Source organism: Cebus imitator, unplaced genomic scaffold (genome assembly GCF_001604975.1).
Source record: "Cebus imitator isolate Cc_AM_T3 unplaced genomic scaffold, Cebus_imitator-1.0 Scaffold112, whole genome shotgun sequence".
Taxonomy (NCBI): Eukaryota; Metazoa; Chordata; class Mammalia; order Primates; family Cebidae; genus Cebus; species Cebus imitator.
The window spans coordinates 425276-452631 of record NW_016107427.1 but is presented as its reverse complement, the minus strand read 5'-3'; the positions used below and the strand labels follow the sequence as shown (position 1 = coordinate 452631).

Below are 27356 nucleotides of genomic sequence, written 5' to 3'. Positions count from 1 at the left end.
TTTTTTGTATTTTAGTAGAGTCGGGGTTTTCACCATGTTGGCCAGGATGGTCTTGATCTCCTGACCTTGTGAAATGCCTGCAGCGGCCTCCCAAAGTGCTGGGATTACAGGTTTGAGCCACGGTGCTTGGCCAATCAAGAGCTATATTTTTACGGAAGAGTCTTATTATCTTTCACTGACATTGTTGTCTACCTGTATGTCCTGAATGCATGTTAAGGGTCTTACTTCAGTTAAAAGGGGTAATTTAAATAAGCTCATGAGTACTATAGTAGATATGGCAGACATTCATATTGAGCAAGTATTCTCTCGTCCTTGGAAACTGCAGTATAGCCAGCCACGGGCTTCAGTTTGAAAGTCTCTTAAGAGTTAGAAACTTCTGAATGTGGATGACTGCTTCTTTAATTTTTTTTAATTGTGAAATATTTCAAAACACACCAACAATTTGTGTGAATCATCATATACACACCCATGTACCTACTGCTCAACTTTTAAAAAACTAATATTAGCTTCATATTTTTTGTTTTTTACAAAGAACCATTAGAGAATTGAAATCCCATTTTCTCTCTAATTCATTTGCCGTCTTCATAACTTCTCTCCTGAATTTGGTGTTTTATCATTTAATTGCCTTTCCATATATCCACAAACAATTGATAGTGCTTTTGCATATTTTAAAACTATGTAAATCATCTTTATAAATCCTTCTGAAACTTGCTGTTTACCTCAATATTATATTTTTAAAATTATGATTATGTTAATACACGTAACGCTGGGTCAGTCTAACTGCTACGTGATACTCTTATATGATTACATCATGTTGTAGTAATTTTTTTCTCCCAAGTATATTTTTGAGACAAATAGAGGGTAAACAATTTACAGAGTTGGCATCAGCATCACTCCACAGTCCACTTGGAGAAGAGTGCCCAAGGAAGGCACTGAGCACTAGCCCAGAAGCACAGATATAGACCAGCATGGGGAAGTGCTCAGGAAAAGGAGGGAACTGAAGAGAGCCATCAGACAGGGCGGTAAGTGTAGGAGTTGAAGTGTGCTCAGTATTGGAGGAAGCAGATCCAGGGTGTTCCAGGCAGATTTGGGATGAATCTCACCAACAACATATTCTAGTCATAGAGTCACTCTTTTTTATTTTTTATTTTTTTTGGAAATGGAGTCTCACCCTGTTTCCCAGGCTGGAGCAGTGATCTCAGCTCACTGCAACCCCTCCACCTTCCAGGTGAAGTCTTGGCTTTCAGCTCATCACAACCTCCACCTCCTGGGTTCCAGTGATTCTCCTGCCTCAGCTTCCTGAGTAGCTGGGATTACAGGTGTGTGCCACCACGCCTGGTTAATTTTTGTATTTTCTGGTACAGATGGGGTTTCTCTATGTTGGCCATGATGGTCTCGAACTCCTGATCTCAAATAATCTGCCTGCCTCAGCCTCGCAAAGTGCTGGGATTACAGGCGTGAGCCACTGCACCCAGCTCATAGCATCACTCTTAATCTGGAAGTTGATGTGCCCTTACTAGGCCATGGATATGTAAAAACGATCATTTAATTCCTCTGTGCATCTGTCTTCAAGTATTAAAGTGGTCAGGTCTGATCACTCCTCATTTTCTTGCCTCCTCCTGGTTCTCTGTGTGGGCACCTCCACTAGGACCTGTCTAATTGAGTAAATCTAGCAGCATTGACTTAAGCTTACTCCTCCTGTGGTAAGTCAAGGAAGCACATGCCCTTTTTCCTAATAGAATAGCAGAACTAAAAATTTATATGTATGTATTTTTAGCTGGGCATGGTGGCTCACACCTGTAATCCCAACATTTTGGGAGACTGAGGCAGGTGGATCATCTGAGGTCAGGAATTTGAGACCAGCCTGGCCAACATGGTGAAACACCATCTCTACTAAAAATACAAAAGTTAGCCAGATGTGGTGGCTCACACATGTAATCCCAGCTACTCGGGAGGCTGAGGCAGGAGAATTGCTTGAACCCGGGAGGGGGAGGTTGCAGTAAGCTGAGATCCCACTATTGCACTCCAACCTGGGTGACAAGGTGAGACTCTGTCTCAAAAAAAAAAAAAAAAAAAAAAGATTTATATGTGTGTGTGTATATACATATATATGTATACATATGTATACACATATGTACATGCACATATATATATGTATATATATATATTTTTTTTCAGTCAGAGTCTTGCTCTGTCACCTAGGCTGGAGTGCAGTGGCGCAATCTCAGCTCACTACAACCTCCGCCTCCCAGGTTCAAGTGATTCTCCTGCCTCAGCCTTTCAAGTAGCTGGGACTACAGGCACCTGCTACTACCCCTGGCTAATTTTATTTTTAGTAGTGATGGGATTTCACCATGTTGGCCTGGCTGGTATCTTGGCCAGGCTGGTATGTCGGCCAGGCTGTTCTCGAACTCCTGATTTTGTGATCTGCCTGCCTTGGCCTCCCAAAATGCTGGCATTACAGGTGTGAGCCACTGTGCCCGGCGTGTGTGTGTGTGTATTTTTTTGAGATAAGAGTCTCACTCTATCACCCAGACCTGGAGTGCAGTGGTGTGATCTCAGCTCACTGCAACCCCTCCACCTCCCAGGTTCAAGCAATTCTCCTGCCTCAGCCTCCTGAGTAGCTGGGATTATAGACGTGTGCCACCATGCCCAGCTAATTTTTTTATTTTTAGTAGAGATGGAGTTTCAACATTTTCGTCAGGCTGATCTCAAACTCCTGACCTTGTGATCCACCCACCTTAGCCTCCCAAAGTGCTGGGATTACAGGTGTGAGCCACTGCACCTGGCCATAGGTATATATTTTTAATGGTTGTTCATTGTAGTGTGCTCGGTGGTGGCCCCAGAGATATCAGGTTCTAATCCTGGAACGTGAATGCATGTTACCTTATTTGGAAAAAGAATCTTTGCAGATGTGATTAAGGATCCTGAGATGAATTTTTCTGAATTTTCTAGGTAGACCATAAATGCTACACAGGTGACTTTAGAAGTGAGAAAGCATGGGGAGCTGAAACACATAAAAAAGAGGGAGCACCCGTGTGAGTACCAAGGCAGATATTAGAGTGATGCGGCTGCAAGTCAAGGAATGTTGGCAGTCACCAAAAGCTGGAAGAGTCAAGGCACACGTCTTTTCTCAGAGCCTTCAGAGGGAGTGTAGCCCTGCTCTCACCTTGATTTTGGCTCAGTAAAATTTAATTTGGACTTCTGGCCTCCAGAACTATGAAAGAATAAGTTTCTTTTGCAAGCCACCAAATTTGTGGTGTAATTGGTTACAGCCATAGGAAGCTAATCTGTCCACTTCAAGGTCAATGTCATTCTTAGAGGAGAAAGTATTTTGTTATTTTAAAAATTACCTCTTAGATTGTGAATTATATTGGTTAGATTGTAAATTATGTTGGTGGTATGAGGTATTTTTGTCTTTTCCTTTATGATTGGTGCTTTCCTGTTAAAGAGATATTTCTGTATGTCATGGTCATGAAGGTATTCTTCTATATTATATTTTAGAACTTCTGTTGTTTTTTTTTTGGAGATGGATTCTCATTCTGTCTCCCAGGCTTGGAGTGCAGTGGCATGATCTTGGCTCACTACAACCTCCGTCTCCCAGGTTCAAGCAATTCTCCTACCTCAGCCTCCTGAGTAGCTGGGATTACAGGTGTGCACCACCATAGCTAATTTTTTTTTGCTTTTTTGAGACAGTGTTTTGCTCTTGTTGCCCAGGCTGAAATGCAATGATGCAATCTTGGCTCACTGCAACCTCCACCTCCTGGGTCAAGTGATTCTTCTGCCTCAGCCTCCAGAGTAGCTGGGATTACAGGTATGCACCACCACACTCAGCTAATTTTGTATTTTCAGTAGAGATGGGGTTTCACCATATTTTGGTGAAACCAACATGTTGGTCAGGCTGATCTCGAACTCCTGACCTCAGGTGATTAACCCAACTCACCTCGGCCTCCCAAAGTGCTGGGATTATAGGCATGAGCTACCATGCCCAGCCCATACCCAGCTAATTTTTTTTTTTTTAAGTAGAGATGGGGTTTCGCCATGTTGGCCAGGCTGGTCATTAACTCCTGACCTCAGGTGATCCACCGGCCTTGGCCTCCCACAGTGTTGGGATTATAGTTGTGAGCCACCACGCCCAGCCATCTTTCACATTTAGATACATAATCCACCTGGAATTTAATTTTATGCTTGGTGTAAAGGAAGAGTGATTTCATTTCTGCTGCAGTTGACCATTTGGAAGAGGCTATCTTTCCCCTACTACTTTGGACTGATTTCTGCTGTGTTGCTCTACTTGTTTATCTTAGCACCTACTCCATTCTTTCTCCATGTTTGGTAGAGTAAGTCTGCCCTCTGCCCTCTTAATTTTATTCTGTTTTTCAAGCTTCATTTAGCTAATCTTGGCCCTTTGCATTTCCCTATATGCTTTGGAATCAGCTTTCAATTTCCTTGCAAAAACATTCAAGAAGTACTCAGGCTGACTCTTACGTTCCACCTGGAGAGAAATTACGCTTTCTGGTATTAAGTTTTCAGATTCACGAACATGGTATATCCTTTTATTTCTTTAGGTCTTTTTTACTTATCTTGGTAATATTTTTATAATGTTTTTAGTTTCTGGGTAGTAGCCTTGCACACCTTTCATTAAATTTATTACTGGATTTGAGATATATTATTTTTCAGTTCTAGAATTTATGTTATTGTTTATTTATTTTTGTTTTTTTGAGACAAAGTCTCACTTTGTTGCCCAAGCTGGAGTGCAGTGGCGTAATCTCAGCTCACTGCAACCTCTACCTCTTGGCTTCAAGCAGTTCTCCTGCCTCAGCTTCCCGAATAGCGGGGACTACAGGCATGTACCACCATGCCCAAATAATTTTTGTATTTTTAGTAATGATGGGGTTTCACTATATGTTGGCTAGGCTGGTCTTGAACTCCTGACCTTGTGATCTGCCTGCCTTAGTCTCCCAGAGTACTGGGGTTACAGGCATGAGCATGCCCAGCCTATGTTTTTTTTTTTTAATTCACAGTCCTGCTTTTTAATTCCTTAAACATATTGATAATGGTTATTTTAAAGTTCCATTTTGTATAGCTTTCTATTATTGTTTCTCATGGTGTTTAGTCATAGCTTCTTGCTGCCATGTGTGCCTAGTTATTTCTGATCAAATGCCAGACATTGTCTATTTAGTGGTAATTTGTGACCACAAAGGGTTTACTTTTGCATCTGATAGATAGATAGGCTGGGAGTACATGCAATCCAAGATGACTTTAATGTACATATAAAGTGATTTGAAACTGGCTCCAGTCCTTGTGAGGGCTGCTCTATTTTTACTTCATACTCAAGGTGTGGTCCTTCTAAGTCCCAGCAAACAACCTAGGGTGCTTTCCAAGGCACTTCCTCCTTGATGAACTCCTGGCTCTCAAGTCTGTCAAAGTTCTGCCCAGTTCAACTACTTGGTGATTACTTTTTGACTTGACTTGGCCCTCAGTTCTTTACTTCTGTAATGTCTTCAGATTTAAAGAAAAATTTTAATGTGATCTTTTTAGTTGTTCCCATTGGAAAAGTTAGTCTTACATCTATAATTTTGCCATTGTCATAAACGGAATTCCTATGTGTGTGTATGTATTCAGTTTAATGAAAATATTTTCCATATTTTATTAAAAACTTTGAGATAAAAGAAAATATTTACTAAACATTTAAAAAGTCTTTTAAATTATAAATGAATGAGACAATGGCATTCAAACACTACTGTGGAAGCATATCTACACTATTCAGTGTTAAGCATAATGATTTGTTTAGTGTTATCGTTATTTTTAAGGTCTCATTCTGCAATTCGGGCTGGAGTGCAGTGGTGCCATCATAGCTTACTGCAGCCTTGAACTCCTGGGCTCAAGCAGTCTTCCCACCTTGGCTTCCCTAGTAGCTCGGGCTATAGGCATGTGCCACCATAGCCAGCTAATTATTATTTTTTTCTTTTTTTGTAGACAGGGTCTCTTTATCTTGTCCAAGGTGGTCTCTAACTATTGGGTTCAAGCAATCCTTCCACCTTGGCCTCCCAAAATGCTGGGATTACAGATATGAGCCACCACACTTGGCTGCATAAATAATTTAAATTGCAGTCAGATATGCTCTACTTTTTTGTATTAGATATGATTGAGACTCTTGTGTTTGGAAATTTTAAGACTTGAAAAGTGAAATCTCCACCTGTTTATATTAAGTATAAGAACCACTGTTATCAGTGAATGGTGCCACCATGCAAACATTGATCTTCACAGATTTTCTTCACCTTTTCTTCTGTGTCACAGGCTTGTAGACTGCCTATTTTTTTTTTTTTTTTTTTTGTGGCATCTGTCTTCAAGTTTAAGACATAACTGAGACGGGTTCGTTGTGGAGTTACCCAGCTGCTAACTGCCTGAAGTACTTCTTTGTCAGATACTCCTTTCAGACTCTGGGAAGTTGATGTGCTTGAGCCCAGGAGTTCAAGGCTGCAGTAAGCTTTGCTACTGCACTCCAGCCTGGATGACAGAGTGAGACCTGACTCTAAAAAGAGAAAAAGAACAATACCATCATCCCAAAACACTCCTTATACTATCCCTTTGCAGTCTCCCCGTCCCCCAGCCGGCCTGTTCCCTATCATTATGGGTTTATCTTTTCAGAAATGTCATATAAATGGAATCATACAGTAGGTAACTTTCAAGAATGGGTTCTTTCCCTCAACGTAATGTGTTTTGAAATTCATTCACATTTTTGCAAGTATCAGTAGCCTGTTCCTCTTTATTGCTGAGTAGTTTTCCATCGTATGGTTATATCACAGTCTGTTTATCCATTCACTTGACATCTGGGTTGTTTTTAGTTTTTGGTAATTAAGAATAAAGCTGCTATAAACAATTGTGTACAGGTTTTGCTGTGAACACAAGTTTTTACTTCTGTAGGGTGGGTCATCTGGGGAGTGTTTGCTTAACTGTATTAAAAACTTCCACATTGTTTTCCAGAGTGGCTGTAGCATTTTGCATGCCCACCAGCAATGTATATGAGTTTCTGTGAGGGCTGGGCACAGTGGTTTACACCTGCAATCCCAGCACTTTGGGAGACCCAGGTGGGTGAATCACAAGGTCAGGAGTTTGAGACCAGCCTGGCTAACATGGTGAAACCCCGTCTCTACTAAGAATACAAAAATTAGCTGGGCATGGTGGCGTGTACCTATAGTCCCAGCTACTCGGGAGGCGGAGGCAGGAGAATCGCTTGAACCCGGGAGGCAGAGGTTCCAGTGAGCCGAGATCGTGCCATTGCACTTCAGCCTGGGCAACGAGTGAAACTCTGTCTCAAAAAAAAAAAAAAAAAAGTCAGTGAAACCAAAATCTGGTTCTTTGAAAAGATAGTAAATTTGATAAAACTCTATCAAGACTGACAGTGAAAAAATACAAATTACCAAAGACACAAATTACCGAAGTCAGGAATGAAAGAGGCACTATTACTATAGACGGCAGAGGAGGCTGAGGCAGGAGAATCACTTGAACCTGGAAGGCAGAGGTTGCAGTGAGCCAATTATGCCACTGCACTCCAACCTAGGCAATAAGAATGAAACTGTGTCTCAAAAAAAAAAATCTAGTCCATATAATTATATACTGTACATAATACTTGGTAATGATAATAAATGAATGTAACTGGTTTATGTATTTACTATACATTTTGTTATTTTAGAGTATATTCCTTATATATAAAAGAAGTTAGCCGTCAAATAGCCTCAGGCAGACCCTTCAGGAACTATTTGAGAAGGCTTTGTAATCATAGGAAGTGTCAGCTTCCATGCATGGTATTACATACTCTGAAGACCTTCCAGCAGGTTAAGATGTGGAGGTGGAACACAGTGTTATTGGTGATCCCTGTGTGAGCCTAGGCTAATGTATGTAAGTGTGTTAGTTTTTAACTGAAAAGTTTTAAAAGTAAGAAAGCCCCCCCCCCAAAAAAAAAAACATAAAACTTAAAAAATATAGAAAAGCTTATAAGCTGGGCATGATGGCTCATGCCTATAATCCCAACACTTTGGGAAGCCAAGGTGGGAAGATTGCTTGAGACTGTGAGTTGGAGACTAGCCTAGATAATGTGACAAGACCCAGTCTCCACAAAAAATTAAAAAATTAACTGAGTGTGCTAGAGCAGTGCCTGTAGTGCTAGCTACTAAGGAGACTAATGTGGGAGGATTGCTTAAGCCCAGTAGTTCCAGGCTGTGGTGAGCTATGATTGTAGCACTGTACTCCAACCTGTTTGTTCAGAGACAGAGCAAGACCCTGTCTCTTAAAAAAAAGAAAGAAAAGAAGAATAAGGATATAAAGAAAGAAAATATTTTTGTACAGCTGTGCAATGTGTTGGTGTCTTAAGCTTTTATAAAAGTTAAAAAGTTTTTAAAGAGCTGCAGTAAGCTAAGGTTATTGAGGAAAGAAAACGTTTTTCTATAAATGTAGTGTAGCCTAAGTGTAAAGAGTTTATTGTCTACAATCATGTACAGTAATATCCTAGGCCTTCATATTCACTCACCCGTCGCTGACTCACACAGAGCAACTTCCATTCCTGTAAGCCTAGTTCATGGTAAATGCTCTATACGGATGTACTATTTTTCATCTTTTACACCATATTTTTACTGTACCTTTTCCATGTTTAAATATTTTAAACACACAAATACCATTGTGTCACAACTGCCTACAGTATATAGTACAGTAACATGCTGTACAGGTTTGTAGGCTAGGAGCAATAGGCTATACTACACAGCTTAGATGTGTAGTAGGTTATACCTTCGAGGTTTGTGTATGTATACTCAAATGATGTTTGTACAACAATGAAATTGCCTAACAATGCGTTTCTCAGAATGTACCCCTATCGTTAAGTGACACATGACTTTTCTTTTTTTTTTGAGACAGAATCTCGCTCTGTTGCTCAGGCTAGAGTGTAGTGGCGTGATCTCAGCCCACTGCAACCTCCATCTCCCAGGTTCAAGTGATTCTCCAGCCTCAGCCTCCCAAGTGGCTGGGAATACGGGGTGGGGGGTGCCACCAGGCCCAGCTAATTTTTCTATTTTTAGTATAAATGGGGTTTTACCATGTTGGCCAGGCTGGTATTGAACTCCTGACCTCAGGTAATCCACCCACCTTGGCCTCTCAAAGTTCTGGGATTACAGGCATGAGCCACCAAGCCTGGCCCACATGACTATTTTCAACATCTTAGATGAAATGGACCAATTTCAGAAAGCCACAAAACCCCAAAACTCATCAATAGTAAAGCAAAAACCTGAATAGTCCTATAACTACTAAATAAATTCATAGTTTAAAAACCTGGAAAATAAACCTGCAGCACCATATTGTTTCATTGGCAAATTTAATGAGACATCTAAAAAAGAAAATACGAATTCTGCGCAATCTCTTCCATGTGTTTTAAAACTTCTTACTTCGAAATAATTTTAGACTCGAAGTTGCAAAAATAGTACATGGAATTCATCTGGTTACCCCCAGGAACATCTTATGTAGTAGCCATTACACATCGTTAGAACCATCCTCCATACATTCTTAATGACAAAGGATTATGTGTCTAAAAATTTTAAAGAATAAAAGTATATGAAGTAAAAAATGAAATCTGTCTCACACCCTAACCCAAAGGCAAACAAATCACTCCACGGGAAAACACTATTAATAATTTGTTGTACATCCCTCCCAGACATTTTCTGTGTATATACAAATATACACAACTACTAAGGAAATATATTTGTTTAATTTTATTTACTTTGATCAGATTGGAATCATTCTGTATATATATATTGTTTTTCAACTTGCTCTTTTTACCCAGTAGGATACCCTGAATCCATGTAAGTGATATTTAACCCCAGTTACCCCAAATAAGAGGATTTTAAGATTGACAGAATTCTGTAAAGACGTTTGGCAGCGTATTTATTTCTTTTTGTTGACAAATAGATTGTTTTGCCTTATTTGCCATCACATATAGTGTGCACTAATCCTTGTTCCTGTGACCTGAAGGGGTAGTTGAGTGCTTTTGAGAATGGGTTTTTTAGAAATTGTGTTGCTGAGTGAAGGACTTGGTGATATTACTTGGGATTTGGCATCTGTGACCCTAAGTGAGATTCTTCTGCAGCAGTGGAATTCAGCCAGAGCCATATATTATACCTCTGTGATGTAGATTAATCGCCTCTCATACCCCACATGCACATTTGAAAATTACTGCCTTCTAAACCTTAAAAAGTTGTGTACAAGTTGATATTTAATAAGTGAAATTGTACAGTTATATCCTGAACCTGATGAGGACTGTCACTGCAGCAATGAGTGTGTTGGTGTGAGCAGTGGCTGGCTCCGGACCTGGGAGTGTCCAGTGAAGGTGTGAGGGGGTGAACAAGGATGACGTTTCCAAGGGGCACCTGGGTCAGAGCAGTGGATCAGATGTGCTCATTGCCTTGAGGATGGGGTGGTTTTAAAAATGGAAGACTTAGGGAAGAAAACAGAGATTCATAATATGCCATTCAGGTCAATTAAATACACAGACACAAAACAGCATGCATTCTATAGAATATATTCTGAAAAACACTATAAAAAACTGTCTAAAAAACACTATAGAAAGGCACGATAAGAAAATATGTCTAAAAGACACTAAATGCAAAGAAAACGTTGCCTGAAGGGGTGGAACACAGTGGGGACAGAGGGAATAAATAAATGGAAGGAGAGACAGACAGGCTTGGGAGGAACCGAGTAAGCTCTCAGAGCGGAGGCTCTGTGCGGAGGGCAGGGCTTTGGCGCAGTGCAGGGTGGAGTAGGTTGTGGTAGGCTGGTCTGGACGAGAGGCAGCTGCCTGGCCCTGAGGCCCTGGCCTCCTTGGCCTCAGGCTCTTCTTCTGTAGGATGGCATATTAATGCCTACCAAGAGGCTTCCGTTGAGGCTTAACTTAGATGTCAGATATTCAACGGCATCAGTATGTTCACACAACAAATCCTACAATAAAAAATTAATCTAAAGTAAATATTCAGTTACGTATTCAATAAACGACTTCAGTCTGTGTCTTTTGATTCACCAGCAGCCTTACTGCTTTGTTTGTTTGGAGAGAAGGGAGGTCTTACAAAACACCAAAAACTCGACTATGTTCACCCAGAGGACAAGCTAGTCAGGAGAATTGTAATATATAATTCTGGTCTAAATAAAGTCTTCAGAACATCACAGATCCACTGTTAGAACTTCAGGTGTGTGTAGGAAGCCAAATAGTGTACTTAGGTTAAGAAGTATTTCCATGATGGTGCATTTCCTACCTCATTCCTAGGTGGTTTAATTTGTTTTCAGACTATTTTTCCTTACGATAATTTATTGGAACAGCGGTCCTTTTTCCTCCTTTCGAAAGGACACCCCTTGGCCTAGGAGGGCTTGTGTCCCATGGGTCCCTTATTCCATTACTTGGGAAACTTGAACCTGTACAGGAATTACTGGAGGATCTTGATAAAGTACAGATTTGGATTCTGTCAGTTTGGGGTATGGGTCAGAGTTTGCATTTTTGGCAAGCTCCGAGGGATGCTGATCACAATTTATTTTTATTTTTTTACATTTCTTTTTTTCTTTTATATATATATATATATATATTTTTTTTTTTTCTTTTTTAAAGTAAAAATTAAAAAAATACAAACTCTTGTGTCAAGGGCTGACTTTCAATAGATCGCAGCGAGGGAGCTGCTCTGCTAAGTACGAAACCCCGACCCAGAAGCAGGCCATCTACCAGTGGTTTAGCGCCAGGTTCCCCCCGAACGTGCGTTGCGTCATGGGCAAGGAGACGGTTGCCTTTCTGGCCGCTGCCCGTTTCCCAGGACGAGGGGCACTCTGCACCGGACCCCAGTCCCGGCCCACAGCGGGACACACCCCGAGCAGGGTGGAGCGGCCCGCGGGCGGGGATGGCGGGGGATCGGCTATCAGAGGGAGGCCATCCGAGTTTAACTGAGGCCCCACGGTGCTGCTGTGTCGTATTGCCTGGGCGGGATTCTGATTTAGAGGCGTTCAGTTATAATCCCACAGATGGTAGCTTCGCCCCATTGGCTCCTCAGCCAAGCACATACACCAAATGTCTGAACCTGCGGTTCCTCTCGTACTGAGCAGGATTACCATGGCAACAACACATCAGCTGATCACAATTTTTAAAATTTGAAGTATTATTTACACACAGTAAAATTCACCCTTACTCTTCTATAGTGGTACAAATTTCTTTTTGAGACGGAGTTTTGCTCTTGTTGCCCAGGCTGGAGTGCAATGGCACGATCTCGGCTCACTGCAACCTTTGCCTCCTGGGTTCAAGCAATTGTCCTGTCTCAGCCTCCCGAGTAGCTAGGATTACAGGCATGTGCTACCACGCCTCGCTAATTTTGTATTTTTAGTAGAGACAGGTTTCTTCATGTTGATCAGGCTGGTGTCGAACTCCTGACCTCAGGTGATCCACCCGCCTGGGCCTCCCAAAGTGCTGGGATTACAGGCGTGAGCTACCGCACCCATCTAGTGGTACAGATTTTTGACAAATGCATATATTCATGTAACCACCACTACACTCCAGGCGTAGAACAGTTTAACCACCCTCAAAATTCCCTTTTTCTTTCCTCACTCCCATCTCCTGGCAACCACTACCTGCCTCTGACTCTATGGTTGTATCTTTTCCGGAGTGTAATAAAAATTGAATATTCAACATACAGCCTTTTGAGTCTGGCTTCTTTCACTCAGCAGCATTCATGTGAGATCTATCCAAATTGCTGCGTGTATCAGTAATTTCTTCCTTTCTTATTGCTGAGTGGCATTCCATTTTATGGATCCATGATAGTTTATTTGTCCAATCACTCCATGGAAGGACATTAGTGTTTCCAGTTTTTCAATTATGAATTAACTTTAAATTTAAAAATTTTGGAATTGGAGAAGAAATGTAATTCTTTTTTCCATTGTTGTTTTAGGTGACATCACTCAAAAAGGATATGAAAAGAAAAGGGCAAAGCTGCTTGCACGTTATGTACCACTTATTCAAGGTAAGGTCAATACACTCAGGTGTTTCATAGCAATTATATTTTTTCATAAAATGTGATTTTAAAATTGTTTTTAGAGTTTAACATTCGTTAGCAATGTTAAACCAAGTTTAAACATTAGTATATGTTGATTATTATTGAGATGGGGTCTTGCTTTGTTGCCCAGGCTTGTCTTGGAAAATATGCATCTAGTATTAATACAATCCAAAGGCATAGATTATAATTTAAAGCTCTGGCCTGGTACAGATCTCAGACCTCATTCCCAAAGAGGATTTATTTTATTTTTATGATTATGAACAGCCTGGCTCATTTCCTGACTGGGGCTAGAGCATCTATTATAAAGACGTCAGTTCTTCCCACATTAGATTGATTTGTGGATTCAGTGCATTCATCATTTCAATAGTTTTTTTTTTCTTTGTGGAACTTAATAACTAACAAGTTAGTTCTAAAATGTATATCCGAGTATAAAAGGTCAAGAGACCCAAAATATGTTCAGAAAAGAATGAGGTGAGAGGATTGGCCCAACCAGGATATGAAGAGTTATTATAAAGCCATTGTCACTAAGACAGGGTGGACAGCCCAGACAAATGCATAGATGTGTGGACTTTGCACATGGGAATGGTGGCATGGCAGGCATGGTGCTGGCATAGTTCTTTGTCCACATATAAAACACATGACATTGGAGACAAAAATCAGTTCCAAATGTATTAGGCCTAAATGTGAATGGCCTTTAAAGCCTTTAGAAAATCTTACAGAACAATTGTTATAATCTCAAGATAGGAAGGATTTTTTCACATCACTAAAGGTGCCAAAACTCAGGAACCATAAAGGAAAGGATTGATTAATTGGACTACATGAATATTAAGAATTTCTTATTATCAAACATCATCATAAAGAGATTGCAAAGGCAAACTACAGAGTGTGAGAAGATAGCCGTAACACAGATAAGAACTAGTATCCAGAATCCACCAAGCAGTGCTGTCCAGTAGAAATTCTTGCATGTTCTCTGACTGCACTGTCCAATATATGAAACACCAGCATGTGTGATGATTGAGCATAAGAGACAAGGTGTCACTCTGTTGCTCAGGCTGGTGTGCAGTAGTGTGATCATAGCTCACTTCAGTCTCAAACTCCTGGGTTTAAGCAATCCTTTCGCCTCAGCCTCCTGAGTACGTGGGATTACAGGTGTGCACCACCACGACCAGCTCATTGATTGAGATGGGGTCTCACTATGTTGCTCAAGCTGGTCTTCAACTTCTAGCCTCAAGCGATTTTTCAGCCTTGGCCTTCCAAAGTGCTGGAATTACAGGTGTGAGCCACCATACCTTCCATTAATTTAATTAGTTTAAGCTTAATAGCCAGAAAGTCTTTCAACATAAGAAAATGTCCAGTAGAAAAGAGATGAAGATTCAAATATGTGTTTCATAAGAGGAAATCCAAATAGCCAATGAGCAAATGAAAAGATGTTTAACCTAACTAGTAATCAGAGAAATGTACATTATAACCCCAGCCAACTTTCCTGTTGGAGAAGATTCAATCAGTAGGGTGCAGGCAGCTAGTATTACATAGTAAAGTTGAAGAGGTGTAGCAGTTCTTCAGGTACATACTTGCCCTAGAGAAACTTGTGTTTGTTTGCACCTTATTCTGTTGTACAAGAATGTTCATTATATCTGTAAACTGCCGAGAACTCAAATACCCATCAACAGAATTCATACAGTGGAAAGCCCAAGAGCTATGTGCATCAGCAAAGATGAATCTTACAAACATAATGGGGATGAAAGAAGCAATTACAAAGGCATATAGCCAGTACAAGGTAAAAAAACTTCAAACCGAGCTATTAATATTTAGGGACCTTGCATAGTGAGTGCAGAAAGTAAAGGAAATGGTTTTCAAAGACTCCAGCACACCATTTCCTCATGGAAGTTAGATTGGAGAGGGCCACAGGGACTCCTAAGGCACTAAGTGTTTTGTTTCATAACCTATGGTTTCTTGATGATATTCTTAAACCGTACACATGCTTTATTTTGCCTATATTGGTATGATGCATTTCATAATCAACAGTAAGAAGATTGAGGAGGCTCTTTATATGCTGATTTTTTTTTTTTTTGAGACAGAGTCTCGCTCTGCTGCTCTGGCTGGAGTGCAATGGCACGGTCTTGGCTCACCGCGGCCTCCGCCTCCTGGGTTCACACGATTCTCCTGAGTAGCTGGGATTACAGGTGCCTGCCACCATGCCCAGCTAGTTTTTGTGTTTTTAGTAGAGATGGTGTTTCACCACGTTGGTCAGGCTGGTCTTGAACTCCTGATCTCGTGATCCACCTGCCTCGGCCTCCCAAAGTGCTGGGATTATAGGTGTGAGCCACTGTGCCCAGCCTATGTGCTGATATTTATTCATCTAAAATAGAAACAAACTCAGGGTAAAATTGGAATTGAAGGAAACTATTAAAAATATCTTTAAGGCCCATTTGTCCAAAATCACCAGCAATCATCAAACTAAACAACTGGATACTGTAGCCATTTCCATTCCAAATAGGTCAACAGAAATGCTGGCCATGCCCACTCTTACTCCACATTATTTGGGTGGTCACAGCTGATGCAATGCGACGGGAAAACAAAGCAGAATAAATATTAGAGGACAAAAGATAATCATCTTTAAATGTAGGTGGTATTATTTTATACCTCAGAAACTCATATGACTGCTCATTTAACTTTTAGAATTAGTAAGTGATTTTGGTTTGATACACGTAAAGATAGACGGTAAATATGTGGCTTTTCTCTAGCAATATTTCTGTTTTCAAATATGAAAAAAATCTTACAATGAAAACAAACTATCAAATGCTTATTAATGCTTGTAAGAAAGACAAAACCTATATTAGGATTGTAAAATCTAATTGAAAGAAATAACCAAGACCTAAATATATGAAGAAACATACCAGTTTCCTAACTGGAAAAACTTAACATCCTGTAAAACTGGCAGATTCCAAGTTAATGTGTGAATGTAATGTAGTCCAGTCTGAGTACCAGCCCTGAGATTCTCCTAGACCTAGAATTGGAAGTGACCCATTAGAAGGGGAAAAGTTCTGAGAGTAGCCTATAAATTTTTGAAAAAGAACACTAGTGATAAAGGACTGGCATTTGAGTTACTAAACCTGACTGTGTATGCTTTATAGTCACAACAGGAGGATGTCAGTGTATGGAGTACACGACCCAGTCAGTGGAAGAGAATCCAGACGTGATTTGAGAGGATATGAAGGAGGAGGGTCAATTTATACCTGGTACTATCCTTCTGCAGGCAGGAACCGTCTTCCTCCTCCCCACCATTAGTGAACATAAACTTCAGAAGAATTAAAGTTCTAAATATGTTTTTATTTATAAAAAGCATGAAATTCAGGAGAATATTTGAACACTCTTTTGCTTGGGAATTGTCTTCATAGGCAAGATAAGAGACGTGGGAGCTAGAAAGGAAACGATGCACAGGTGTGATAGGCTCCCTAGGAATGAGAACATTTCAGAATGACGAGCTGCCAGCAGCCAGGCCACAGCTGTGTATGTGTACACAGTTCAAGGTGTCCCCAGCAGACAAGGAGTGAGGCTTCCTGGTCTTTTGGGGGGGTCTCTTGTTGGGTAAATTAACAGAAATCCAAAGAAGAGGAAATGTGGTTGAGCAATAAACATTAAATTATATTCAACCTCTCTAGTAGATATGAAAATGCAAATTAAAGGACACCATTTTTCTCTTATCAGATTGGCAGAAATCTGGAACTTTTTATAACATGTAGTGCTGACAGAGTGGGGAAATGGCACTTTCATGCATTGCTTGTAGGAGTGTGAATTGCTGTAACCTTTTTGGAAAGTTACCTCTTCATGTCTGTTAAATTAAAAATACATCTACTACTTCATCCAATAATTTCACACTAGGTTTTGTGTCTTTGTTGAATAAATGAATCTATCTCAAAGAATGCATATTTTGGACTGTTTAAGTGTAAGGAAGTCCATTTGTGTATATGTCACTTTACAGCATACTTGTTTATCATCATAAGGTGTAAGACTCTGTATTGTCCATTGTGAACTTTAAAGTTGTTTTATCCAGTCACAAAAAGCTGAAAGCCAGTAGGGGCACTGCTTAATATATGTTTTGTATATAAATGTGTGTGTGTGTGTGTGTGTGTGTGTGTGTGTGTGTGTGTGCGTGCATGTGCGCGTGCACAGAAATGTACATGTATATGTACATATGTATGCTTAAATTTTGAAGGACTAACGTTGATTTCTGTAGATAGTGTTCCTATTCTCCAATGCTGCATAACTGACCACCCCAAAATGTACGTAGTGCTTGAACAACATCAGCAGCACCTGTTCCGCTCAAATGTAGAGTGTAGGCCCAGCTCAAATGTTACCTTGTCTCTGTCCACAGAGCCAGAGCAGGGTGCTCAAGTCCTGGTCTGACATCCTGTGAGGGCTCCTCAGTCATGGCTGTGGCTGTTGGGGTGGGGAGACTCCTGCTGCCATGCACCTGGCTCCCCACCCCTGCCTGTGTTTCCCTCTGTCCTCATGTGGCTCCTCCACCGTGGGGCTTAGCACTTTAGACTTGGTGTGTGGTGTTGCAGAGAGCCAGATGGAGCTGTGTCATCTTTCACGACTAGCCTTGGAAGTCATACAGCATCACTTCTGCAACACTGTACTTGTTGGGGCGGTCACTGACCTGCCCAGGTTTGAGGCAGCGTGAACTCTGCCTCTTCATGGAGTGGTAAGGGCTGGAGGAGCCAGTGGGATTGGAATTCCTGCTGGCCAATTTTATGAGACATTTTGAAACAAAGGTTAAAGCTAAACATATATTTTTGTTGAAGCACATCTGCAGGTTTTGCTTTGTGCTGTCAGCAAGGGTTCAAATGATACCAGGGATTTTGTTTAGTGACCTTGAACAATTGTTCCCCATTCCTTCACTCACTGGAATGTGTCTTGAGGGCATCTGTAGCCAGGGACCACTGCCTGGAGAGCAGAGGGCCTGGTGAGGGAGTGTGGAGAGCAGCAATATGCTTTTCATTTGCCCCGATTTGGAGGAGGGCAAGTGGGCGGTGCAGTGAGGGCAGTTGGCCCAGCTTGAGCAGGTCCCAGCCTCTGAGCACTTTGTGCCCTGACATCATCATTCTAATGCCCCCCTTGCTCTTGTTTTCTTTGCCTTTTCACTTTTCTTCCTGTTTGTATCAGAGGGCTACTGGTGGACCCCAGTGGTGGTCTGGTGAGCTGTTTCTTACTCAGGGTTTACCAACACTGTAGACAATGCTGGGCATGAGCAGCACAGGCCATTGCAGACTTGGAAACACAATTCAGAAGTGGGCTTTGAGAGGGCTTTGTACCATGGCTCACACTCCTGATGTGAGCTGCCAGGTACTGTGCTGCCAAGGGTATAGGGCCAGCTGTTTGATCGTCATCCTTCATGCAGTTGGTGAATGAGAGGCAGGGCTGGTGGGTGTGGGGAGAGAAGAGCAGGAAGTAGATGTTGCCCTTAACCCACAGCATTCATGTGTCTGTCACTGACTTCCAGATTAAAGGCTCTTCGATAGAGTGTATGCAACAGATGAGAAATGTATGCTATGTTAAATGGATTTTTTTGTAACTTGAAAAGCAAATTGTTCACATAAGGTATTCCCATATTGTGTTTCAGGAATAGACCCATCTCTGCAAGCAGAGCATAGAATTCCTGGGCCCTCACAAACCACTGCCATGGCACCCAAGCAGCAGAAGTCACGGCCCACCACCTCGAGAGACGAGCGCTTCCGGTCAGGTAGGGTCACAGCCCAGGCAGTGAGAAAGGGTGATGGGCCTGCAGCTCTCAGATTCCCACCCTGAAGTCTTTCAGTTATTTTTTTCTTTGCCGCAATATCTGCCAAATAAATTATCTTCACGTGAGCAGTAATGTACATAATCATGTTTTTTTCAAGAAAAACATTTAACCTTCGCATAATCACAGACTGTTTTAATGTATTATGTAGCTTTAGTGGCATTTTCTTAGAGGATGCCTACAAAAATCTCTGGAGAAGTCTTCCTCTCTCTCTTAATAGAATAACTTCTTTAAAACTTTTATACACTTTTCCACTTGGAAGTTGATACTAATACTTTTTGTGCATTATGAAGCAGCTTTACTGCTAGGTGTAGGCGTTTTAGTATTTCTTTTTCTAATTTTGGAGATTTCCTTCCAGTTAGATTTCTGCCACTGTGGCAGTGCTTTTATGAATATTTAAATTTGTCTCTGATATTTTACTTGAATCAACAAATGTCCATTGAAAAAATTCATGTTTTCTATTATAAGTAACATATTAACAACTTCAGCACATTATCTGTTTAATATTTTCACCACTGTGTGATTGTACATTTTCTTTACATTTAAGTTCTTTCGATATGCCTTTTTCAGAAAAAATTTTAATAGGGATAATGGTTGTTTTAAGAATACTGAAGACAAAGATTAAGATTTTAATTGTTTTTTTCAACAGGGAGTGTGACGAAATAGTCTAAGAAATATTTGACCAGATAATGTCTTATCAATTTGATATACATTTATAAAAAACTTTATCACTTGGAAAATGGCTTCTTCTCTGATTACATAAATAATACATACTTAGTGTTAAATATGTAAAAAATAATTATACCAAGTTTAAGGACAAAGGTAAAGGTAAAAATCACTTGAAACTTCTGAATCCTGAGATAGCCACCCTCAGCATTTCACTGAGCAATGTTGTCTTCATACCTGGATGCAGATACACATGCACACATATGTGTACTTTCCATGGAAGTGGTCATAGAAAAGGTCTCCTCCCTTCGTCCCTTCCTTATTTTCTACATGTCCCCACTCTTCTCCCCAACCCTGCCCCTGCTCATGTAAGTGATATTAATAAACTGATTTCTGCCCTTGTGAAGGTTGTACTAGGTATATTCTTTATCTTTTGAATATAAGTCTTATAAATATGATTTGCCAATATTTTCTCTCAGGCTGTGGTTTGTCTTCGTGTTTCCTTAAAGTATCTTTTGAAGAGCAGAAGTTTTTAATCTTTATGAAGTCTAAGTTATCATTTTTTTAAATGGATAGTGCTTTTGTTCTTGTGTCTAAGAAATCTTTGCTGGCCAGGCGCAGTGGCTCACACATGTAATCCAACACTTTGGCAGGCTGAGGCGGGCAGATCACCCGAGGTTGGGAGTTTGAGACCAGCCTGACCAACATGGAGAAACCCTGTCTCTACTGAAAATACAAAATTAGCTGAGTGTGGTGGTGCATGCCTGTAATCCCAGCTACTTGGGAGGCTGAGGCAGGAGAATCACTTGACCCCAGGAGGCAGAGGTTGCAGTGAGCTGCGATAGCACCACTGCACTCCAGCCTGGGCAAAAAGAGTAAAACGCCATCTAAAAAAAAAAAAAAAAAAAAAAAAAGGAAAATCTTTGATTATCCAAGATTACAAAGATTCTCTGTTGTGTTTTCTTGTACAAGTTTTATAGTTTTAGATTTTTGTGCCATTTTAGTGCCCTGAGGTCTGTGATCCGTTTTTTAGTTAATTCTAGTGTAAATACAAGGTATGGATCAGAGTTCATGTTTTTGGATATAGATGTTCAGCTGTTCCTGAGCCATTCCTTAAGTCTATGCTTTCTCCAACGAATTCCCTTTGGGCTTTATTTTTTTAAGCAGTTGCACATAAATGCATGCATCTATTTCTGGACTCTATTCTGTTGATCTATTCATCTTTTTTTTTTTTAAGACAAATTCTCGCTGTTACCAGGCACCGGGCTGGAGTGCAGTGGCGCAATCTCTGCTCGCTGCAACCTCCGCCTCCTGGGTTCAAGCAATTCGCCTGCCTCAACCTCCCAAGTAGCTGGGACTACAGGCACGCGCCACCATGCCCAGCTAATTTTATTGTTGTTGTTTTTTTTTTTTTTTAGTAGAGTTGGGGTTTCACTATCTTGGCCAGGATGGTCTTGATCTCTTGATCTCGTGATCCACCCACCTCGGCCTCCCAAAGTGCTGGGATTACAGGCCTGAGCCACTGCACCTGACCTTTGAGACAGAGTCTCACACCGTTGCCCCAGCTGGAGTGTAGTGGTACGATCTCGGCTCACTGCAACCTCTGCTTCCGGGGTTCACACGATTCTCCTGCCTCAGTCTCCCAAGTAGCTGGGATTATAGGTGCCCACAACCACACTCAGCTGATGTTTTGTTTTTTTAGTAGAGATGGGATATCACTATGTTGGCCCGACTGGTCTCGAACTACTGTCCTCATGATTCACTTGCCTCAGCCTCCCAAAGTGCTAGGATTACAGATGTGAGGCACTGCACCTGGCCCTTACCTGTCTTTATGGCAAAACAATGTTCTGTTGATGATTGTACCTTAATAAGAAGTGTTAAAATCAGTAGTGTTAGTTTTTCAACTTTGTTTCGTGTATGTGTTCTGTTGTATCTAATGTGTCTTTGTGTTTCTCTGGCACTTTTAAGATTTTTCTCTTTATCACTATTCTGTGGACTGGATTATATCTCCTCTCTGAAATTCATATGTTGAAGCCTAACCCCAGTGGGATGATATTTGGAGTTTGGTCCTTTGGGAGGTAATTAGGTTTAGATGAGATCATGGGGGTGGAGCCCTCATGATGGTATTAGTATCCTTATAAGAAGAGGCATTATGGTTGGCTATGGTGGCCCACACCTGTAATTCCAGCACTTTGGGAGGCCGAGGCAGGTGGATTGCTGCTTGAGGCCAGGAGTTTGAGACCAGCCTGACCAACATGGCAAAACCTCATCTCTACAAAAAATACGAAAATTAGCCAGGTGTGGTGGCACATACCTGTAGTCCCATGTACTCTGGAGACTAAGGCACGAAAAGAAGCTCTAGGCTCATCCTGGGTATTTCTTCCCCTACTCCAGATCCAGAATCTGTCATTTCTCAGGGTGGTTTTGTTTGTTTGTTTGTTTGTTTGTTTGTTTGTTTTGAGACAGAGTCTTGCTCTGTCACCCAGGCTGGAGTGCAGTGGCATGATCTCGGCTCACTGCAGTCTCTGCCTCCTGGGTTCTAGCAATTGTCCTACCTCAGCTTCCCAGGTAGCTGGGATTACAGACACATGCCACTATGCCCAGCTAATTTTTGTATTTTTAGTACAGATGGGGTTTCACTGTGTTGATTGGCTGGTCTCAAATTCCTGACCTCAGGTGATTCGCCCTCCTTGGCCTCCCAAAGTGTTAGGATTACAGGCGTGAGCCACCGCACCTGGCCTTCTCAGGGTGTTTTTAAGTGAGGATGGTGTTTTAAGACCACAGTCTGGGCACTAGGGATGCTGATTGCTATTGGGCTGGTTGTTGTTTGTAGGCATTTTCAATGTACAGGGGTAAGACAGACTTCTAAAAGACAGGGTACCACATTTCTTTGTAGTTAACGTGGTCTGTCAGATTCAGGACTGCAGGGTCTGTACTTCACCTCTTTTCTTTTCTTCCTCTTTTTCTTTCTCTCTGTCTCTCTCTCTTTTTTTTGAGACAGAGTTTTGCTCTTGTTGCCCAGGCTGGAGTGCAATGGTGCGATCTTGGCTCACCAGAACCTCCACCTCCTCCGTTCAAGCGATTCTCCTGCCTCAGTCTCCAGAGCAGCTGGGATTACAGGCGCCTGCCACCACGCCCAGCTAATTTTTGTAATTTTTAGTAGAGACAGGGTTTTGCCATGCTGGTCAGGCTGATCTCGAACTCCTGACCTCAGGTGATTCACCTGCCTTGGCCTCCCAAAGTGCTGGGATTACAGACATGAGCCACCATTCCTGGCCAAATCTCATAATGTTTTAAAAAATTTTACGAATTTGTATTGGGCTGCATTGAAAGCCCTCCTGAGCCCCTGGGCTTTGGGTTGAACAAGCTTGGTTTAAACCAACAACTAGGTACACATTTAGGTTCATTTGTTTCACTTTATTTTCAATTTTGGGGATTTTTCTTTTATTCAGTTTCGCTTTATAACTGCGGAAATATTTTACATGATTCCAAAGTTAGATCTACAAACAAATGAATATTTAAAGAAATCTAGGACAAGCATGTGGGGATAGACAGAGAGAACTTCTATTCCTTTTACCCCCACTGAAAACAAAAACATGAAACTTAATTTGTTACTTTATAACCAATCTTATAAAAAGTATTGTTACTGCTGTCCTTCCCTTGTAGATGTCCACACTGAAGCCGTGCAAGCAGCTCTGGCCAAGTACAAAGAGAGGAAGATGCCTATGCCTTCGAAAAGACGTTCTGTCCTTGTGCATTCGTCTGTGGAGACCTACACCCCTCCAGGTATTGATAATCAGTGTCAGGAGTGGCCTTTTTGAGTGGTTCACAGGCCTGATGTTGTCCTGTTTGCTTCCCATTGAGTTTGGAATATCTGTCTGGCCTGTAGTATAGATTGGACACATTTGGAGATTAAAAATGTTTACATATGCTCATATTCCTTACCTGAAAATCTGTGATGTACATAGTGTTCTTATTGCAAATGGATACTAGCTTTCTATAAGACTTTTTGTGTGGATACTAAGATGCTATTTATGTCTTTTAGTAAAGAGGAAACTAAGCACTAAGCTAAAGCTTCCTGAATTAAGAATTTTACAGTTATTCTCATCTTATTACCTATAACTTAACAGGTTGTAACCAGGACTCACATGCAACAGTGTAAGACTATTTGGAAAGTTTTGGGGCTTATTTTGTTGTGGTTTTATTGGTACCATTAGAAATGAAAATTTTTATGTGAGTTTTCTCTCTAGCAATAATGTATTTTAGTCTTCCTGTTAAACTATACAAGATGTTGATAATGTCTAATGACTTCACATTCGTGAATTTGTATTGTTGTCATATATTTGAGTAACAAAAATAGTGACACCCATTTTTGATTTGATGCATTTGGAGATACTATACAATAAAACCAAACACACCAGATTCACAAGATGATTTGGTGGTTTTGGTAATGCTTTCTTCCTTAAAACAAAAGAAGTTTATTGTTGAAAAAAACTTAGAAATGGTTGTCAAATAATTGTTTCTACTAAATATAGCTATAGATAGTATCTAATTTTAAAATAATATTTTAATAATTTTAAAACCCATAATAAACACGCAGTCATGCAGACTTGAAGAAACCTTAACTTACAATTAATTTTGTTGACTGAAGCAGTTGTCTTGGGGAAGGGATTCTTTTTAGAGCTAGTTCACGATTCCCCTGAAAGGATGCATATAGACAGGGCTGCGGGCCTCCCATGGCCACCATGTTGTTGCTGCGGCCATGCACAGGCCAGGATGCTGCCTCTCTACCTCCAAGGTGTAGGGCCGTGTGCAGTCTTGCTCCTGGGTGATGTTGACTGATGTGTGGATATGATATCTGACTCTGTGTGGACATGTAGCACAGCACTGGATATTCACAGAATGCTTACCAGTCAGGGTCTTCTTTGGTACTCGGGACCCCACTGAGGTATATGCTGAAGCCGTTTGGGAGACAACAGGCTGTCTTCACTTTGAGTGTGTGTGGTTTCTGGGGAGCTGGAGGCTCATGGAATCATTTTCTCCACAGTAGGCCTCCTTGCATACCCTTCTAGATTAAGGGTGACCTTCAAGGTGACTGCAGAGCTGTGCCAGGTGTACAGAAGCATGCTGCACACAGGCTTGGGAGGCTCCAGTGCGAGTGGGAACTCCGTCCTTCTCTTGACTCATCCCAACATCATGCCTGTCATCATTATTTTAACCACAGACACGTCGTCTGCCTCAGAAGATGAGGGCTCTTTACGGCGACCCGGGCGACTCACCTCCACTCCGCTCCAGAGCCATTCCAGCGTCGAGCCCTGGCTCGAGCGGGTCATTCAGGGCTCGTCCACCTCATCCTCTGCATCCTCCACCTCATCTCACCCGGGAGGGAGACCCATCGCCGCTCCCAGTGCTGCAGCCACGCCGGGGGCCGCCGCTGCCACTGCACTCGCAGGCCTTGAGGCCCACACCCACATAGGTCAGTAACAAGCTGCTGCGGCCCCTGTGCCCGCAGAGTGGGATCAGGAGTGTCCAGGATGGAGGCGCCAAGCCCCAGCAGCAGCACCGCTCCTTTTCAAGGAGGAGGTGGAGCACACCTGAGCTGGGCACCTCCCTGCAGACTTAGCTGCAGGCCTGAGTGCTCTCCCAGTGACTGAGGTCACACAACCCAGATAGCCCATGCTGGCTTATCTGCCTGAAACAGTAAACGGAGTTTGAGCTTTTAATAACTGCTTGAAAGAGATGAGGATAATATTTGGTTAATTCATCATTCAGATTAAACCCCTAGTAACCTTTTGAACAATACAGCTCAGTTGCAAAATTTTTCCCCTCTAAGACCTACCTCTTTTTCATCTGGAAAATGTCCTTTTGGTAACAAAAGTAATTCTTGATGCTTCTGTGATTTGGCAGTCCTAGGCCTTTGGGGCATGGGGCCTCCCTCCTAGTCCCCTAGAAGGGTGTGGTGTTTCTCAATGTCATAACACCCTTTCCTGCTCTTGAGGGGCAGCTGGTGTGCATAGCAGGTGCAGGAGTGCATGGTCAGCACACATACGTATCTGCTGGTGGCTGTAACCATCACCCTTGACCTGGCTGCCTCTCTGTTTTCCATGCCTTTCCTCTTGGCTGTATGTTCATAGGTGCAGGGCCGTTGGTTGTTTCGGTACCTGGCTGGAATTCTGAGGTGAGGGAAGAAGGCTGCAGTGTGGTCTGGCCTTTGCTCCTCCAGATACCAGGTTAGACAGCCTTCCTCCTGAAAAGGTATCAGTCAGAGCTAATTATATGGATGCATGGATCTTTTCCAGATCATACAGTCATTTGAATTACATTCATCTTAGAAATGAAAAAAGTACAAACCTTTCATCCTTTGAAATTCAATTTTTTTAACTAAAATGGCAGCATAGTTAGCTGTATGTAGCTGGCTTGTGAAGCCCACATACATTCTTACACAAGTGCCTTAAAATACAATCAATATTGTTGAAGACTCATCTTAATCCCCTCCTTTCTTTTCCTAGATGAGGAAGGAAGACAGAAAGTCAGGTGATTGTGAGCTGCCTAAGATCACACAGCAGCCTAAGTGGTGAAGCCAGGGCTGATACCATTTTCTTGATTCCTGTTCAGTTTGTTTGCTTTTAGTTGCTTTTCTGCCAAAACTGAAATGGTGAGCACCTGCAGTGCAACCATGACAGGCTGGTGTTTGTGGTGGGGTCCCCATGGACCACCTCAGGCTGTTACTGGGCTCATGTACTGAGCTCTTTTTTGTAAAATCTTGGTCACTTGGCTGAACTGGGGACAGATTGGGTATGTTGAGTGGCCCACAGCTTCTGTGTCAGCATCCTCTGTAGGGCACGTCACTATTGCTCTTCACTTTTTATTTGTTTGAGTCAGTATATCTGTGTGTTTAACATGTGTCCTTCTTCTGAGGTGTCAGTCTCAGATGAAAGCTCACAGTGCCCTGCTCTGACTCCACATTGCTTCCAGCTCATAGAGTAACTGCCAAGGCTGCCAGGGTAGGAGGAGAAGGCAGCATTTTCCACAGAGAAAGTGCCTTTTTGGAAAATGGCCTGCCCAGATTATTTCTGTAGCTTTCCTGGGTGTTCCATGGCCAGAGGCTGCTGCCCACCTTTCCTGGGAGGTGTACCGTCCATACCTTGAAAACAGCTTTTGCACCATTATTTTCCTTCTCTGTTCATCATTGGAGGTTTAACTTTGTAGAAATACATAGTTAACTCCAATTCTGAGGCAGGTGCAGGAAAACAGTAGTTTTAAATGTTCTATTACCTCATTTCTTCTTCCAGAAGTTCCTTTCTAGGTGAGATGGTGCAGGAGAGCAAACATTTGTAGTCTGAGTTTGTTAGCCATTGCTGAGCCATCTCAACACTGTTTCCTGGTGATGAGGAGTTTTTATTTTAGAAATAAAAGCTTTATTCAGCATGAAAAATTAGCCACAGTTCAGACTGTTTAACCGTATAGCCCTCAACTTTCCAGTGATGGTGGGGTGTCTTTAAACAAAGCATTTAACTCTAATGTGTGTTCAAATTACATGTTTTCATTCTCTGAAAAGGACTTGGCTGCAATTATTTATAATGTAGGTTTATTACCTGTGTTGATAGAAGACAACTCCTGACTCCTGCAAATGTAGCTATAATGACCTCTTCCTTTCTTATTTGCTAGTCCCAGCGTTGACATTTTATGATCAATTCTATTAATTTAAAAAATTCTTGGCCGGGCGCGGTGGCTCAAGCCTGTAATCCCAGCACTTTGAGAGGCCGAGGCGGGTGGATCACGAGGTCAAGAGATCGAGACCATCCTGGTCAACATGGTGAAACCCC

General features: G+C 41.7%; 1 protein-coding gene across 4 annotated transcripts in view; it reads left to right on the top strand.

Annotated features, from left to right (window-relative positions):
- DIP2A (disco interacting protein 2 homolog A) overlaps positions 1-27356 on the top strand; it is a 120886-nt gene that overhangs the window by 17393 nt on the left and 76137 nt on the right. For all 4 annotated transcript variants that reach the window (XM_017538480.2, XM_017538478.2, XM_017538477.2 and 1 more), the window contains exons 2-5: positions 12957-13028; positions 18688-18807; positions 23197-23316; positions 24755-25006. In XM_017538480.2, the coding sequence (XP_017393969.1) occupies positions 12957-13028; positions 18688-18807; positions 23197-23316; positions 24755-25006 (564 nt within the window). The remainder of the gene's footprint in view (positions 1-12956; positions 13029-18687; positions 18808-23196; positions 23317-24754; positions 25007-27356) is intronic.